At 45.3% G+C, this 16,429-nt stretch overlaps 1 protein-coding gene across 6 annotated transcripts in view; it reads right to left on the reverse strand.

The window, feature by feature from the left end:
* AFF2 (ALF transcription elongation factor 2) overlaps positions 1-16,429 on the reverse strand; it is a 524,775-nt gene that overhangs the window by 40,951 nt on the left and 467,395 nt on the right. For all 6 annotated transcript variants that reach the window (XM_074278090.1, XM_074278092.1, XM_074278094.1 and 3 more), the window contains one exon: positions 13,150-13,309. In XM_074278090.1, coding sequence (XP_074134191.1) covers positions 13,150-13,309 — 160 coding nt within the window. The remainder of the gene's footprint in view (positions 1-13,149; positions 13,310-16,429) is intronic.

The following is a 16,429-nucleotide window of genomic DNA, read 5'->3' on the forward strand; positions in this document are numbered from 1 at the left end:
CCCCTCTCGACACCCCTTCCTTTTCCCCTTCTTTCCCTACGTAATCCACCTCCTCTTCATCCTGTTCTTCCTTCCTAACTTCCACGTTCTCTACCTATTTCACTCCCTTTCCTTCTCCTTCCAGCTCTTCTGTCCCTACATTCCACCTTCTATCCTTTTTGTTCCCTCCCTCCTGTCCCTACTTTACTCCCTCTCTCCATACTTATCTCGCCTTTGCCTTTAGCTCCCTGTTCTTTCCTTACCCATACCGTTCTCCTCCCTTTATGTTCCTCCCTCTCCCCATACTTATCTTCCCTGTCTTCCTTCCTCTTCTGTCCCTCCATTCCACCTCCTCTCCATACTTTTCAGCCCTTGGCCCCCTGCTCCTGTCCCTAAGTTCCAACTTCTGTTTACGCTTCTTCCTACTTTGCCCTCTCTGTCCTTCCTTCCTTCATTACTCTCCTTCTATTCCTACATCCCACCTTCTCTCCCCTTTGCCCCTTGCTCTTTGTTCCTTCCTTTTCCATTATTACTCTCTTCTTCCCCATTTCTCTGCTCTTCCTTCCACCTCTTCTGTCCCTACTTTCCTCCTCCTCTCCTTACCTTTCTCCCTCTTTCCATACTACTTGGCCCTCTGCTCTTTGTTTCTTCCTTCTGTTGTCCCTATATTCTTTGCTTTCCCTTCTTCTACTCTCCCCATTGCCCTCTCTGCTCTTTCCTTCCTCCTCTTCCTCCTTCCTTGCTCCCTTTATCCTCTCTCTTGTCCCTATGTTCTTCCCTTACTTCTCCTTCCAGCGCTTCTGTCCCTCCATTCTACCTCCTCTCCATACTTCTCTGCCCTTTGCCCCCTGCTCCTGTCCCTCCTTCTCTGTTGTCCCTGTTTCTCCCTCTCCTTACATTTCTTCCTCCTTTTCCTACATTCCCTCTATCCCTATATTACACCTCCTCTCCATACTTCTACTTTGCTCTTCCTTCCTTGCTTGTTCCCTTTTTCCTCCTTGTCTGTTGTCCCTTTGTTCCCCCTCTCTTACCTTTACCTTCCTCCTTCTCCCCTCTATTCCTTCCCCCTCTTCCTTCTTTGCTCTCCACACTTCTCTGCTTCCCAATGTTCCATTCTCTTCCTTTCCCTACATATTCCACCTTCTCTTCTTCCTGCTCTTCCTTCCCCATCACTTTCTCCCCTTCTGTCCCACCTTTACTCCCTCTCTCCATACTTTTCTCCACTTTTTCTTCTGCTCCTATGTTTCCTTACTCCCTTTCTCCTCCTCTCCATACTTGTCTTCTCTGCTTCCCTCATTTCACTCTTCCTCGATATTTCACTTCCTTTCCTTCTCCTTCCAGCTCTTCTGTCCCTACATTCTACCTTCTCTTCCCTTTCTCTGCTCCTTCCATTGCTACTTATTTCCCTTCTTCTTCTCTACTTACCTACATTTCACTCTCACTCCATATTTTGTTTCCTTTCCTTCTCTTCTGTCCTTAAGTTCCACCTTCTCTCCATGCTTCTATACTTTGCCCTCTATGCCCTTGCCTCCTGCCAGCCCTCTCTTCCTCTATCACCTTTGCACTCTATTATTTTCCCTTTCCTTTTCCCCTTCTCTCTCCCTTTGCCCTCTCTGCCTTTAGCTCTCTGCTCCTTTCTTACCCATCCTTTTCTCCTCTTCTGTCCCTACTTTCCTCCTCTTCCTACTTCTCTGCCCTTTGCTTCCTGCTCTTCCTTCTCTGTTGTCCCTGCTCCTCCCATTGTCCAGCTTCCCTCCTCACTCCCTTCCTTGTCTGCTTCCCTGTGTTTCACTCTCACCTCACATTTCACTTCCTTTCCTTCTCTTCATACTTCTTTCTCCTTTGCCCTCTATTGTCTTCCCGCTCCTTGCCTTCCTTCCTACCTCTTCCCTCCCTCCTTTCCTTCTCTGTTATCACTATCTTCTTTCTAAGTTCCTCCGTTTTTCCATACTTCTCTTCCCCTCTGCCTTCTTTCTCCTTCCTTCTCTGCTTCTGTCCCTTCCACTCTCAGTTCATATTTCTCTCCCCTCGGCCCGCTCTGCTCTTCCAACCTTCCTTTCTCACTCCCTTCCTACTCTTTTGTCTCTATGTTCCAATTTCTCTTCCCTCTTTCTTGTCCCCTTTGCCCTCTCTATCATTCCTGCCGTTCCCAACTTCTTCCCCTCTACACTCTCACCCCTCCTTCCTTGCTCCCAGGACTTCCCTTCTTCTCTTTCTTTCACTTCTGTCCTTACCTTCTGCCCTCTCTGCTATTTTCTCCCTGTCTCCCTTCCTTCTTCTTTCTTATCCCTAGATTTCTCTCTCTTTCCATACTTTTGTCCTCTCTGCACTTCTCTCCCTGCAGCCTTCTCTTCTCTACCTTCCACTCTCACTCCATATTTCTATCCCCTTGGCCCATTCTGCTCTTCTGACCTTACTTCTCTATTGTCCCTATGTTTCTCCCTCTGTTTCGCCTCTCTATCGCGTCCTGTTATCTATCACTAGCTTTTTCCACCTCTATTTCTCCTCTTTTCCATGCATCTCTGTCTTTATCACTTCTCTGTCATCTTTCAAATCTGGCTGGAATTCTCTTTCTCTATATTTCTATCTTTTTGTATCATCTGTTCCTTTTTCTCTATCAATAGCTATTTCCACCTATAGAGGTCTCTTGTTTTCCATCCATCTCTCTCTTTATCATGTGTCTGTCAACTCTCAAGTGTGGCTGGACTTCTCTTTCTCTATATTTCTTTCATTCGGTGCCGTCTATTCATTTGTTTCTATATCCTGTCCCTTTACCTATCTACACCTCTATATCTCCTCTTTTCCATCCACCTCTCTATCACGTCTCTGTCATCTTTCAAGTCTGACTGGACTTCTCTATCTCTTTATTTCTACTTTTCAGTTTCATCTGTTTGTTTATTTCTCTATCCAGTCCTTTTATCTCTCTATCTCTTTCGGTATATACACCTCTCTGTCTCTTCTTTTCCATCCATTTCTCTCTCTATCACTTCTCTGTCATCTTTCAAGTCTGGCTGGAATTGTCTTTCTCTATATTTCTATCATTCGGTATCATCTATTGATTTCTATCTCTATCATGTCTATTTATCTCTCTGTCTCTTTAGCGATCTCCACCTATATGTCTCTTCTTCATCATTTGTCTGTCAACTCTCACGTCTGGCTGGATTTCTCTTTCTCTATATTTCTATCTTTTTGTGTCATCTGTTCCTTTGTCTCTCTATCCCATCCTTTTATCTCTTTATCTCTAGCTGTTTCCACCTATATTTCTCCTCTTGTATACACATCTCTCTCTTTATCACTTCTCTGTCATCTTTCAAGTCTGGCTACACTTCTCTTTTTCTCTATTTCTTTCATTTGGTATCATCTATACATTTGTCTCTCTATCCTGTCTTTTTATCTCTGTCTCTTTAGCGATCTCCACCTATATATGTCTCTTCTTCTCCATCCAGCTCTCTCTTTATCATTTGTCTGTCAACTCTCACGTCTGGCTGGATTTCTCTTTCTCTATATTTCTATCTTTTTGTGTCATCTGTTCCTTTGTCTCTCTATCCCATCCTTTTATCTCTTTATCTCTAGCTGTTTCCACCTATATTTCTCCTCTTGTATACACATCTCTCTCTTTATCACTTCTCTGTCATCTTTCAAGTCTGGCTACACTTCTCTTTCCCCCTACTTCTTTCATTCTGTACCATCTATACATTTGTCTCTCAATCCTGCCTTTCTATCTCTCTGTCTCTTTAGCTATCTCCACCTATATGTGTATTCTTGTCCACTGATCTTTTTTTGAATCCTGTCTCTATCATCTATGAAGTCTCCCTGTATTCTCTATCTCTATATTTCTGTATTTGTGTTTCATCTATTGATTTCTATCTCTCTCTTGTCTTTTTATCTCTCAGTCTCTTTAGTTATCTCTTCCTCTCTGTCTCCTCTTGTCTTCCATCTCTCTCTTCATCCTGTCTCTGTCAAGTCTGGCTGTATGTCTCTTTCTCTATAGTTCTACTTTTCTGTTTCATCTATTCATTTATCTCTCTATCCTGTCCCTTTATCTCTGTCTCTTTACTTATCTACACCTCTATGTCTAGTCCATCTCTATCTCTTTTCTATCTCTATCTCTTTTCTCTATCATCTATCTTACTCTTTCTCTATCTAGGGGGAGGGAGTTGGGAGGGACTTAGAGGGGGAGGGACTTGGGAGTGGGAGGGACGGGGGAGGGACTTGGGAGTGGGAGGGAGGAGTGGGAGGGACTTGGGAGTGGGAGGGAGGAGTGGGAGGGGAGGGGAGGGAGGGGAGGGGAGGGGAGGAGAGGGAGGGGAGGGAGGAGGGGGAGGAGTGGGAGGGGAGGGAGGGGAGGAGTGGGAGGGAGGGGAGGAGAGGGAGGGGAGGGAGGAGTGGGAGGGGAGGGAGGAGTGTGGGAGGGAGGGGGAGGAGGGGGAGGGAGGAGTGGGAGGGGGAGGAGAGATCATCTAAGTATAATATCATTTATAAAGTTTTATATCTTGTTCTTCTGCCTTTATCTCCTCCCTCCCCTCCCACTCCTCCCTCCCCTCCCCTCCCTCTCCTCCCCTCCCTCCCTCCCACTCCTCCCTCCCCTCCCACTCCTCCCCCTCCCTCCCACTCCTCCCCTCCTCCCCCCTCCCCACTCCTCCCCCTCCTCCTCCCACTCCTCCCTCCCCTCCTCTCCTCCTCCCCTCCCTCCCACTCCTCCCCTCCCTCCCTTCCCTCCACTCCTCCCTCCCACTCCTCCCTCCCCCTCCTCCACTCCCACTCCTCCCTCCCCTCCCACTCCTCCCTCCCCTCCCTCTCCTCCCCTCCTCCCACTCCTCCCCTCCCTCCTCCACCCTCCCTCCCACTCCTCCCCCTCCTCCTTCCCCTCCCTCCTCTCCTCCCTCTCCCTCCCCTCCCTCCCTCCCTCCCACTCCTCCTCCCACTCCCAAGTCCCTCCCACTCCTCCCTCCCACTCCCAAGTCCCTCCCCCCGTCCCTCCCACTCCCAAGTCCTCCCCCTCTAAGTCCTCCCAACTCCCTCCCCCTAGATAGAGAAAGAGTAAGATAGATGATAGAGAAAAGAGATAGAGATAGAAAAGAGATAGAGATGGACTAGACATAGAGGTGTAGATAAGTAAAGAGACAGAGATAAAGGGACAGGATAGAGAGATAAATGAATAGATGAAACAGAAAAGTAGAACTATAGAGAAAGAGACATACAGCCAGACTTGACAGAGACAGGATGAAGAGAGAGATGGAAGACAAGAGGAGACAGAGAGGAAGAGATAACTAAAGAGACTGAGAGATAAAAAGACAAGAGAGAGATAGAAATCAATAGATGAAACACAAATACAGAAATATAGAGATAGAGAATACAGGGAGACTTCATAGATGATAGAGACAGGATTCAAAAAAAGATCAGTGGGACAAGAATACACATATAGGTGGGAGATAGCTAAAGAGACAGAGAGAATAGAAAGGCAGGATTGAGAGACAAATGTATAGATGGTACAGAATGAAAGAAGTAGGGGAAAGAGAAGTGTAGCCAGACTTGAAAGATGACAGAGAAGTGATAAAGAGAGAGATGTGTATACAAAGAGGAGAAATATAGGTGGAAACAGCTAGAGATAAAGAGATAAAAGGATGGGATAGAGAGACAAAGGAACAGATGACACAAAAAGATAGAAATATAGAGAAAGAGAAATCCAGCCAGACGTGAGAGTGACAGACAAATGATAAAGAGAGAGCTGGATGGAGAAGAAGAGACATATATAGGTGGAGATCGCTAAAGAGACAGAGATAAAAAGACAGGATAGAGAGACAAATGTATAGATGATACCAAATGAAAGAAATAGAGAAAAAGAGAAGTGTAGCCAGACTTGAAAGATGACAGAGAAGTGATAAAGAGAGAGATGTGTATACAAGAGGAAGAAATATAGGTGGAAACAGCTAGAGATAAAGAGATAAAAGGATGGGATAGAGAGACAAAGGAACAGATGACACAAAAAGATAGAAATATAGAGAAAGAGAAATCCAGCCAGACGTGAGAGTTGACAGACAAATGATGAAGAAGAGACATATAGGTGGAGATCGCTAAAGAGACAGAGAGATAAATAGACATGATAGAGATAGAAATCAATAGATGATACCGAATGATAGAAATATAGAGAAAGACAATTCCAGCCAGACTTGAAAGATGACAGAGAAGTGATAGAGAGAGAAATGGATGGAAAAGAAGAGACAGAGAGGTGTATATACCGAAAGAGATAGAGAGATAAAAGGACTGGATAGAGAAATAAACAAACAGATGAAACTGAAAAGTAGAAATAAAGAGATAGAGAAGTCCAGTCAGACTTGAAAGATGACAGAGACGTGATAGAGAGGTGGATGGAAAAGAGGAGATATAGAGGTGTAGATAGGTAAAGGGACAGGATATAGAAACAAATGAATAGACGGCACCGAATGAAAGAAATATAGAGAAAGAGAAGTCCAGCCACACTTGAGAGTTGACAGACACATGATAAAGAGAGAGATGGATGGAGAAGAAGAGACAGTGGTGTACATAGCTAAAGAGACGGAGAGATAAAAAGACAAATGAACAGTAGATAAAAAAGGTAGAAATATAGAGAAAGAGAAGTCCAGCCAGGCTTGAAAGATGACAAACACCTAATAAGGAGAGAGATGGATGGAAAAGAGGAAACATAGAGTTGTAGAGATAGAGAGACATGTGATAAAGAGATAGATGGATGGAAAAGTGGAGACATAGAGGTGTATATGGTTACATTTTTTTCCCTTCTGTCCCTAAGTTCTGCCCTCTCTTCCGTCCCTCCATTCTACCTCCTCTCCATACTTCTCTGCCCTTTGCTCTTCCCTTTCCTTCTGTCCCTTCCATTCTCAGTTCATATTTCTATCCCCTTGGCCCGCTCTGCTCTTCCGACCTTCCTTTCTTGCTCTCTTTCTTCTCTCTACTCCACTTCCTTACATTTCACTCTTGTCCCATATCTCTCTGCTTCCCTATGTTCCACTCTCACCCTATATTTCTCTTCCTTACCTTCTCTTCATAGTTCTATCTACTTTGCCCTCTCTGACCATCCTGTTCTTACTCCCTTCCTTGTCTTCCTTCTTCTCTGCTTCTCTTTGTTCCACTCGCACTCTATATTTCTCTCCCCTTAGACCTATCAGTCATTTCCTCCCTCTTTTTCTTCATACTTCTCACAGCCCTTTGCCCCCTGCTCCTGTCCTTCCTTCTCTGTTGTCCCTATGTTCTTTGCTCGCCCTGAGTTCCTTCCTCTTTTCACTCTTCTCTTCCTACCTACTTTCTTCACTCTAACCCTCTCTTCCCTTCCTTCCTTCCTTACTCCCTTCGACCTCTTGGTCTTTTGCCCCTTGGTTTTTGCTCTTTCCTTCTCTGTTGTCTGTATGTTCTTCCCTCTCCTTACATTTCTCTGTTACTCCTTCCCTATTTACTCCCCTCCTTCCTCTCTTTCAATCTCCTTCCTTCTCTGCTTCCCTACATTTTACTCTCACCCCATATTTCTCTTCCTTCCCTTCTCTTCTTCCGTTCTTTCCCCTTTCCCCTCTCGACACCTCTTCCTTTTTCCCTTCTTTCCCTATGTAATCCACCTCCTCTTCATCCTGTTCTTCCTTCCTAACTTCCACGTTCTCTCCCTATTTCACTCCCTTTCCTTCTCCTTCCAGCTCTTCTGTCCCTACTTTCCTCCTCCTCTCCTTACCTTTCTCCCTCTTTCCATACTACTTGGCCCTCTGCTCTTTGTTTCTTCCTTCTGTTGTCCCTATATTCTTTGCTTTCCCTTCTTCTACTCTCCCCATTGCCCTCTCTGCTCTTTCCTTCCTCCTCTTCCTCCTTCCTTGCTCCCTTTATCCTCTCTCTTGTCCCTATGTTCTTCCCTTACTTCTCCTTCCAGCGCTTCTGTCCCTCCATTCCACCTCCTCTCCATACTTCTCTGCCCTTTACCCCCTGCTCCTGTCCCTCCTCTGTTGTCCCTGTTTCTTCTTCTTCTTACATTTCTTCCTGCTTTTCCTACCTTCCCTCTGTCCCTATGTTATACCTTCTCTCCATACTTCTATCTATTTTGCCCTTCCTGCTATTCCTACTTTGCTCTTCCTTGCTTGCTCCCTTTCTCCTCCTTCTGTCTTGTCCCTATGTTCCTCCCTTACTTCTCTGCCCTTTGCTCCCGGCTCTTCCTGTCCTTCCTTCTCTGTTGTCCCTATGTTCCCCCTCTCTTACCTTTACCTTCCTCCTTCTCCCCTCTTTTCCTTCCCCCTCTTCCTTCTTTGCTCTCCATACTTTTCTGCTTCCCAATGTTCCATTCTCACCCCCTATTTCTCTTCCTTTCCCTATATATTCCGCCTGCTCTTCTTTTCTAACTTCCACGCTCTCTCCCCTTTGCTCCCTGTTTTTCCCTCCTTCCTTCCCCTTCACTTTCTCCCCTTCTGTCCCGCCTTTACTCCCTCTCTCCATACTTTTCTCCACTTTTTCTTCTGCTCCTATGTTCCACCTTTTCCTCAACCCTTTCCTCTTCCTTACTCCCTTTCTCCTCCTCTCCATACTTGTCTTCTCTGCTTCCCTCATTTCACTCTTCCTCCCTAATTCACTTCCTTTCCTTCTCCTTCCAGCTCTTGTCCCTACATTCCACCTTCTCTTCCCTTTCTCTGCTCCTTCTTTTCCTACTTACTTCCCTTCTTCTTCTCTACTTACCTACATTTCACTCTCACTTCGTATTGTGTTTCCTTTCTTTCTCTTCTGTCCTTAAGTTCCACCTTCTCTCACTTCTCTGCCCTTTGCTCTCTGCTCTTCCTAACTTCCTCCTTTACCCACTCTTTTCATCCTGCTCTTCCCTTTTCTGCCATCCCTATGTTCCACCTTTTGTTCACACATCTCTTTTGCCCTCTCTTTTCTTTACTCTGTTTCTGTCCCTACCTTCCTCCTCTTCAAACTTCTTTCTATTTTGCCCTCTCTGTCTTTCACTCCCTATTCTTCCCTTCCTTGCTTTCTCTTGTCTCCTTAATTTCTACCTTGTCTTCATACTTCGCTCCTGCCAGCCCTCTCTTCCTCTATCACCTTTGCACTCTATTATTTTCCCTTTCCTTTTCCCCTTCTCTCTCCCTTTGCCCTCTCTGCCTTTAGCTCTCTGCTCCTTTCTTACCCATCCTTTTCTCCTCTTCTGTCCCTACTTTCCTCCTCTTCCTACTTCTCTGCCCTTTGCTTCCTGCTCTTCCTTCTCTGTTGTCCCTGCTCCTCCCATTGTCCAGCTTCCCTCCTCACTCCCTTCCTTGTCTGCTTCCCTGTGTTTCACTCTCACCTCACATTTCACTTCCTTTCCTTCTCTTCATACTTCTTTCTCCTTTGCCCTCTATTGTCTTCCCGCTCCTTGCCTTCCTTCCTACCTCTTCCCTCCCTCCTTTCCTTCTCTGTTATCACTATCTTCTTTCTAAGTTCCTCCATTTTCCCATACTTCTCTTCCCCTCTGCCTTCTTTCTCCTTCCTTCTCTGCTTCTGTCCCTTCCACTCTCAGTTCATATTTCTCTCCCCTCGGCCCGCTCTGCTCTTCCAACCTTCCTTTCTCACTCCCTTCCTACTCATTTGTCTCTATGTTCCAACTTCTCTTCCCTCTTTCTTGTCCCCTTTGCCCTCTCTATCATTCCTGCCGTTCCCAACTTCTTCCCCTCTACACTCTCACCCCTCCTTCCTTGCTCCCAGGACTTCCCTTCTTCTCTTTCTTTCACTTCTGTCCTTACCTTCTGCCCTCTCTGCTATTTTCTCCCTGTCTCCCTTCCTTCTTCTTTCTTATCCCTAGATTTCTCTCTCTTTCCATACTTTTGTCCTCTCTGCACTTCTCTCCCTGCAGCCTTCTTTTCTGTACCTTCCACTCTCACTCCATATTTCTCTTTCCTTTCTTCTCTTCCTCTCCTTCCTTCTCTGCTGTCCCTATGTTCCTCCCTTTCTCTAGGTTCCCTCCTCACTCCCTTCCTTGTCTGCTTCCCTATGTTTCACTCTCACCTCATATTCTCTTCATGCTTCTTTCTACTTTGCCTTCTCTGGCCTTCCTTACTCCCCTTTGCCCCTGCTCTTTGCTCCTCTCCTCCATTTCTCCATTTCTGTCCCTACCTTCCGACTTTTCATACTTCTTTCTAGTTTGCTCTCTCTGCTCTTACCTCCTTCCTTACTCCTTGTTTCCCTGCGTTCTTTCACCCCATATTTCTCTTCCTTTCCTTCACTTTTCTCCATCCAGCCATTTCTTCCCTCCTTCCTCTCCTTCCCTACGTGCTACTCTCACCCCACATTTCTCTTCTTTTCCTTCTGTTGTCCCTATGTTCCTCCCTCTCCCCATACTTATCTTCCCTGTCTTCCTTCCTCTTCTGTCCCTCCATTCCACCTCCTCTCCATACTTCTCTGCTTCTCTGTGTTCTACTCTCACTCTATATTTCTCTCACCTTAGTCCTATCTCTCATTTCCTCCCTCCTCTTATTCATACTTCTCAGCCCTTTGCCCCCTGCTCCTGTCCTTCCTTCTCTTTACATTTCTCTCTGCTTCTCCTTCCCTATTTACTCTCCTCCTTCCTCTCTTTCACTCTTGCCCCATCTTTCTCTTCCTTTCCTTCTTTTCTGTCCTTAAGTTCCATCTTCTCTTTATACTTCTACTTTGCCCTCTCTGCTCTCTTTCCTCCTCTTCCCTCCTTCCTTGCTCCCTTTATCCTCTTTCTCTCTTGTCCTATGTTCTTCCCTTACTTCTTCCAGCTCTTCTGTCCCTCCAGTCCACCTCCTCTCCATACTTCTCTGTCCTTTGCTCCCTGCTCCTGTCCTTCCTTCTCTGTCGTCCCTGTTTCTCCCTCCCCTTACATTTCTTCCTACTTTTCTCCTCTTTGCCTTCCTTCTCTGTTTCCCTACATTTCACTCTCGCCCTATATGCCTCCTTCCTTTCCCTTCTGTCCTTATGTTCTTCCTTCTCTCCTTCCCTACATTTCACTCTCACCTCAGATTTCCCTTCCTTCCTTCATTACTCCCCTTCTTTCCTATGTCTCACCTTCTCTTCTTTTTGCCCCCTGCTCTTCCTTCCTAACTCCCACGTTCTCTCCATATTTCACTTCCTTTCCTCTCTCCACACTTCTCTTTTGTCCTATGTTCTTCCCTCTCTCTATACGTCTTTCCCTTTACACCATCTGCTTTTACTACCTTCCTTCCTGTCTCCACACTCCTCACCCTTTTTCCCTACTTCTCTCCCCTCATTCCTTCCTCTCTTTCTTCTTCTTCTGTCTTGTCCCTATGTTCTTCCCTTACTTCTCTGCCCTGACTTCCTCCTTCTTCCTCTTCTGTCTCTACCTTCCTCCTCCTCTTCATACTTTTGCCCCCACTCCTGTCCTTCCTTTTCTGTTGTCCCTATGTCCCCCCTTCTCTTACCTTTACTTTCCTTCTTTCCCCCCCTTATTTCTCTGCTTCCCTACATGCTACACTCACCCCACATTTCTCTTCTATTCCTATGTTCTTCCCTTACTTCTTCTCTGCTTCTTTGTGTTCCTCCCTCTTTCCTTCATTCTCTATCCTTTGCTCCCTGGACTTCCCTTTTTCCCTCTCTCTATATTTCCCTCTATATTCCTCACCCTTTTGCCCTTTGCTCCTTCCTTCTCTGTTGTCCCTATGTTCCTCCCTTTCTCCAGCTTCTCTCCTCACTCCCTTCTCTTCTATGCCTACTTCTTACTCCATCCTCACTCCTTTCCTTCCCTGTTATCACTATCTTCTTCCCAAGTTGCTCTATCTTTCCATACTTCTATCTACTTTGGCCTTCCTGATCTTCCCTTCCTCCATCTTCTGTCTTATCCCTATGTTTCTCCCTCTTTCCATACTTTCGTCCTCTCTGCACTTCTCTCCCTGTAGCCTTCTCTTCTTCCCTTCGGTCCCTATGTTCCTCCCTCTCTTCATACATCTCTCCTATTTCCCTTCTCTCATCTCCTTTCCCTTCTGTTTCTATGTTCTACCTTCTCTCCATACTCCTCTTCCCTCTTTCCTTCTCTGTTATCACTATCTTCTTCCCCATTTCTCTGCTCTTCCTTCTGCTTCTCCTGTCCCTACTTTCCTCCTCCTCACCTTTCTCCTTCTTTCCATACTTGTTGGCCCTCTGCTCTTTGTTTCTTCTTTCTGCTGTCCCTAAGTTCTGCCCTCTCTACAATTCCTGCTCTTCTTCTTTTCTCTTTCCTCACTCCCTATGTTCCTCCCTCTTTCCTTCATTCTCTATCCTTTGCTCCCTCGACTTCCCTTTTTCCCTCTCTCTATATTTCTCTCTATATTCCTCACCCTTTTGCCTGTTCTGCCCTTTGCTCCTTCCTTCTCTGCTTTCCTGTGTGCTACTCTCACCCCAAATTTCTCTTCTATTCCTAAGTTCCATCTTCTCTCCCCTCCTTCCTTCCTTCTTTCTTCTGTTATCACGATCTTCTTCCCTATCTCCATAAATCTCTCCCTTTTGCCTTCCTCCTCTTCTTATATCCCTATATTCTTCTCTCTATATATATACTTCTCTTCCTTTCCTTCTCTTCTTCCTGCTCTTCCTTCCTCTCTCCACACTTTTCTATTCTTTCCCTAAATTCCACCTTCTGTCCATACTTCTATTACTTTTGCCCTCTATGTTCATCCTGTTCTTACTCCATTCTTCCCCCCCACTTCCTTCTGTGCTCTCCACGTTGCCCTCTCTGCTCTTGCCTCCTTCCTTGCTTCCCTCCGTTCTACTCTCACCCCACATTTCTCTTCTCTCCTTAAGTTCCACCTTGTCTCCATACTTCTTTTCACTCCCTGCCACTTTCACCTCTGTTCTTTGCTCTCCTTCTGTTTTTCCCTCTCTCCACACTTCTCTTTCCTCCTTCCTTGTCTGTTGTCCCCATATTTTACTTTCTCTACTTTTCTCCCTCTTTCCTTCCCTTCTTCACCTTCTCTCTCCTTCCTTCTGTACCTTCCACTCTCAGTCCATATTTCTATGCCCTTGGCCCTTTCTGCCCTTCCCTCTCTTTGCCATTCCTGCTCTTTCTACCTTCCTTCCTTCTCCATCTCCTTTGTCCTCTGCCCACCTATCCTTCTCTGTTCTTCTCTCTCCTCCTTCCTGAGTGACTTCAGTGGAAGAAAAAAGGAACGGAGAAGGCCCAAGGTGGCACCGGCCTGGCCCGTTCACCAGGGCGTCCCTTACCTGAGGAGTATTGCTTCGGGACTCCTCGTTGCCCTCGCTGTCACTCGAGGAGCTCTCACTGTCAGAATCAGACTCCGAACTGCTGTCCGATTCGCTGGAGCTCCCAGACCCCCCACTGGAGGTGATGGCCGTGGGCTCCGGGACAGGCGGCAGCGTTGTGCTGAAAGAGAAAAGGGCCACCTTTCTCAGTGATGTGACACGGATGACATGCTAGGTGCTTACAATCCATGCTTCCCATTTTCTTGGCTTGCAAAAAAACCGAGAGATGTGCTCTGTGCTCTTTTGGGGTTTATGTCACTGAGGACAAGAGACAGCCATATGGGCATAGGGATGCCCAGAAGATGAACTTAAACGCGGACTATGCTAATTGCTTGCTTATGGGCATTATTTGGTGTTTGATCAATTTTGTATGTCCTTCCTCATTTTTTTTTTTGTGTTAGGAAAATAAAGGGAACAGACCTTTCTCTAGTGTCCTTCATACCCTTCACTTGGCCCTGCTTAATTAAGGGACTACAGATACCCTTTCCCAATTTACAGATGAGGAAATTGAGCCCCCTTCCCAGCAAAAGAGTGGTAGAGGCAGTAATCAACTTCAGCTCTCTCCTGACCCTAAAGTCTTTCAATTACTTTCTGCCTTGTCTACATTGCTTGGCAATATGCGATACATTACCCCTAATAATTCAAGGTACACTCATGAGATGAGAGCTCTTGGAGGGGGGCAAGGTAACAGTCCTTGGTACATAGTAGGCATTTAATAAATACTCAATGACTGACTCCAAATCTCAATGGATCTTTTTACCTGATAGTTTTTTTGAGCATTGCAATAAGACACTGAAATTAAAACTGAGTTTGCCACAATGGTATTAGAAGGAAGGGAGGGAGAAAAGCAGGAAGTGAAATATAGAATGAGAGTGGAACATAAGGAAGTGGAGAAAAAAGAAGGGAAGGAAGGGAGTAAGAGCAGGATGGGTAGAGAGGGCAAAGGGGAAAAAACAGAATAAAGGGAGGGAAGAACAATGGAAAGAGAACTATACAATGTTCACCAGTTATTAATAAAATAAAGGTCATTTGGCGTTGTTTTACACATCAGCTACAGCCCAAGGTAGTTAGCTACCAAGTAGCTGAGACTTTGGATTTTACAAAGATTTCATTATGAGCTCTGATGGTTTTCCACACATCGCTTCAAATTAATTCCTTTGAAGGAAACAATTCTGAACCTATTACACCTGAAATAAAATGGATATTTCTAAATATGCAAGTGTGCTGTGCACAAATCAGTGAATCCCTGCAATTTTAGTTGTAGTTTTAAAGTCACCAATTCCTCTGAGAACCCAGACCAGATTCACACTTTGGCACTCACATTTGTTTTTAGTCATCAATAATCACAAACGTTGGAGTATACAGAGAACGAAAGAGAATCATGTACGAAATCAATTTCCATGTTTACGTCCTGAACTTCTCCATTTGACACTTTTTCCCCCTTTTGGTTTCTCCATCAATCCCTATCCCCAGTGCACCCTCTCTTTTAACAAAACCAATCAACGCATTGGCCACGTCTGAAAATGCTCTCACCTCTGCTCCACTGGCTATCTGCCGAGAGGCATCCCTCATGCCTGTGGAGGAACCAGCAGCCTACCTAATGGAACAAGCTTCCACTCTGAGAAGTCCCCCCCCCCAAAGTTGCACAAATGGTTTTCCTTCTCAACTACACTGTTACTCAAATACAGGGAATACCTTCCAACATAGCCCATACTGCTCAGGGGAATCCTACTGGCCCAACTCCCCATAAAAATTATTGATTATTTTCTGTGATCAGACTGTTCCAAGTTGTACATCTACAAGGTTCTAGAGGCATTCCACAGCAGTTCCCAGGGTCCTGAGCTACAAGAGAACCTATAGTTCACAAACAAATCCCTCATTTTACAGAAAAAGAAACTGACATCCAGAAAGGGTGAGTGATTTATGCACTATGGGTCACAAAGATAGAAAATATCAGAGAAAATTTTAGAATACAAAGTCTTACAAAAATGAATTTTGAAAACTGTTGAGATTCTAAGTCCATTCAAGTTCATTCAAGTCCACGGGGTCATGAAGAGTCAGATACAACTAAATAAGTGAACAAGCACGAGAAAAGTGAGATGAGGAAACAAGCTCTGAGAGGTAGTGACTTGCCCAGACCCACATGGGAAGTAAGTACCAAAGTCAGGATTCAAACCAAGCCTTCTTTTCCCAAATCCAGCTCTTTCCACATTTCTTTCCCAATAAGTCAAGTCGTCAAGCACTTATTAATGGTCTGAGGGTTTATAGATAAAGAGAATGCTGGATCTGGTGGGAAGCCTAAAGATCACTTTGTCTCATTCCAGCATCATGCTGGGGAGAAAGTGGGGCTCCTAACATTTATGGGGCTTTCAAAGTCCAAAACCCTAAGACCGGAACCAGGAACACCCCATTCTTCGTTAAATCATAGCTCTTTGAAAGAGGGGACCAGAAGGGACGGTCATAAGGAAGCACCTCGATTTGTAAATTTGAGCTAGCAAAATGTTTGTCAACTGACAGCATTCCCCCCCTCCCTTTAATGAGAATCTATCCTCCTTAATCATCCTTTGGTCTCCATGTTTGTGTACCTGCATTTCAGAATGTGAGGGCAGATGATGAACCGGGGTTTTTCTCTTCTATTTTTATGGCCTTGTTAATTTATTTCTTAATTTAATTTTCTTAGAAGTGAGGATGCCCCCTCCCCGCTTTTCAAGTAAATGTCTCCCTTCAACTTACTTAGATGATCCCACAATTCTGGGCTAAGGCTGAGCTTGGGAGAGATGACTGAAGGAGAGCAGTGCTCGCCTAATTATTTTCCCCCAATGTTGAAGCAAGCTTCCCTTTCTCATCCCTAGTCAAGCTCTTTCAGCCCAAAGACTGTGGGTGGCCACTCTTGTTCCTTTTCCCTCTGACTTCAGACCCTGAGGTACAATTATTGTGGAAGCCAGATTGAACCGTGGGAGAAACATGAGGCTTTCACTCCTTTCTTTAGCCTAAATTAGTCCATACTCTCCCTTGTGTCCCCCCTTTCACACAAGGCTATTCTTCTCTAAGATTACAGCTCTATAGGCTGTGAAGAAAGCCATCTTTACCTGCTGGTCAGGAAGGAATTTAATCTCTTTAAAATGTACCAGACTCTAAATGCTGGAGAGGCTGTGGGAAAACAGCCCCATTGAGGCCCTGCTGCTGGAGATGTCAACTAGTCCAATCATTCTGGAAAGCAATTAGGAACTATGCTTCTTAA

This window comes from Sminthopsis crassicaudata, chromosome X (genome assembly GCF_048593235.1).
Source record: "Sminthopsis crassicaudata isolate SCR6 chromosome X, ASM4859323v1, whole genome shotgun sequence".
In the NCBI taxonomy this organism is placed as follows: Eukaryota; Metazoa; Chordata; class Mammalia; order Dasyuromorphia; family Dasyuridae; genus Sminthopsis; species Sminthopsis crassicaudata.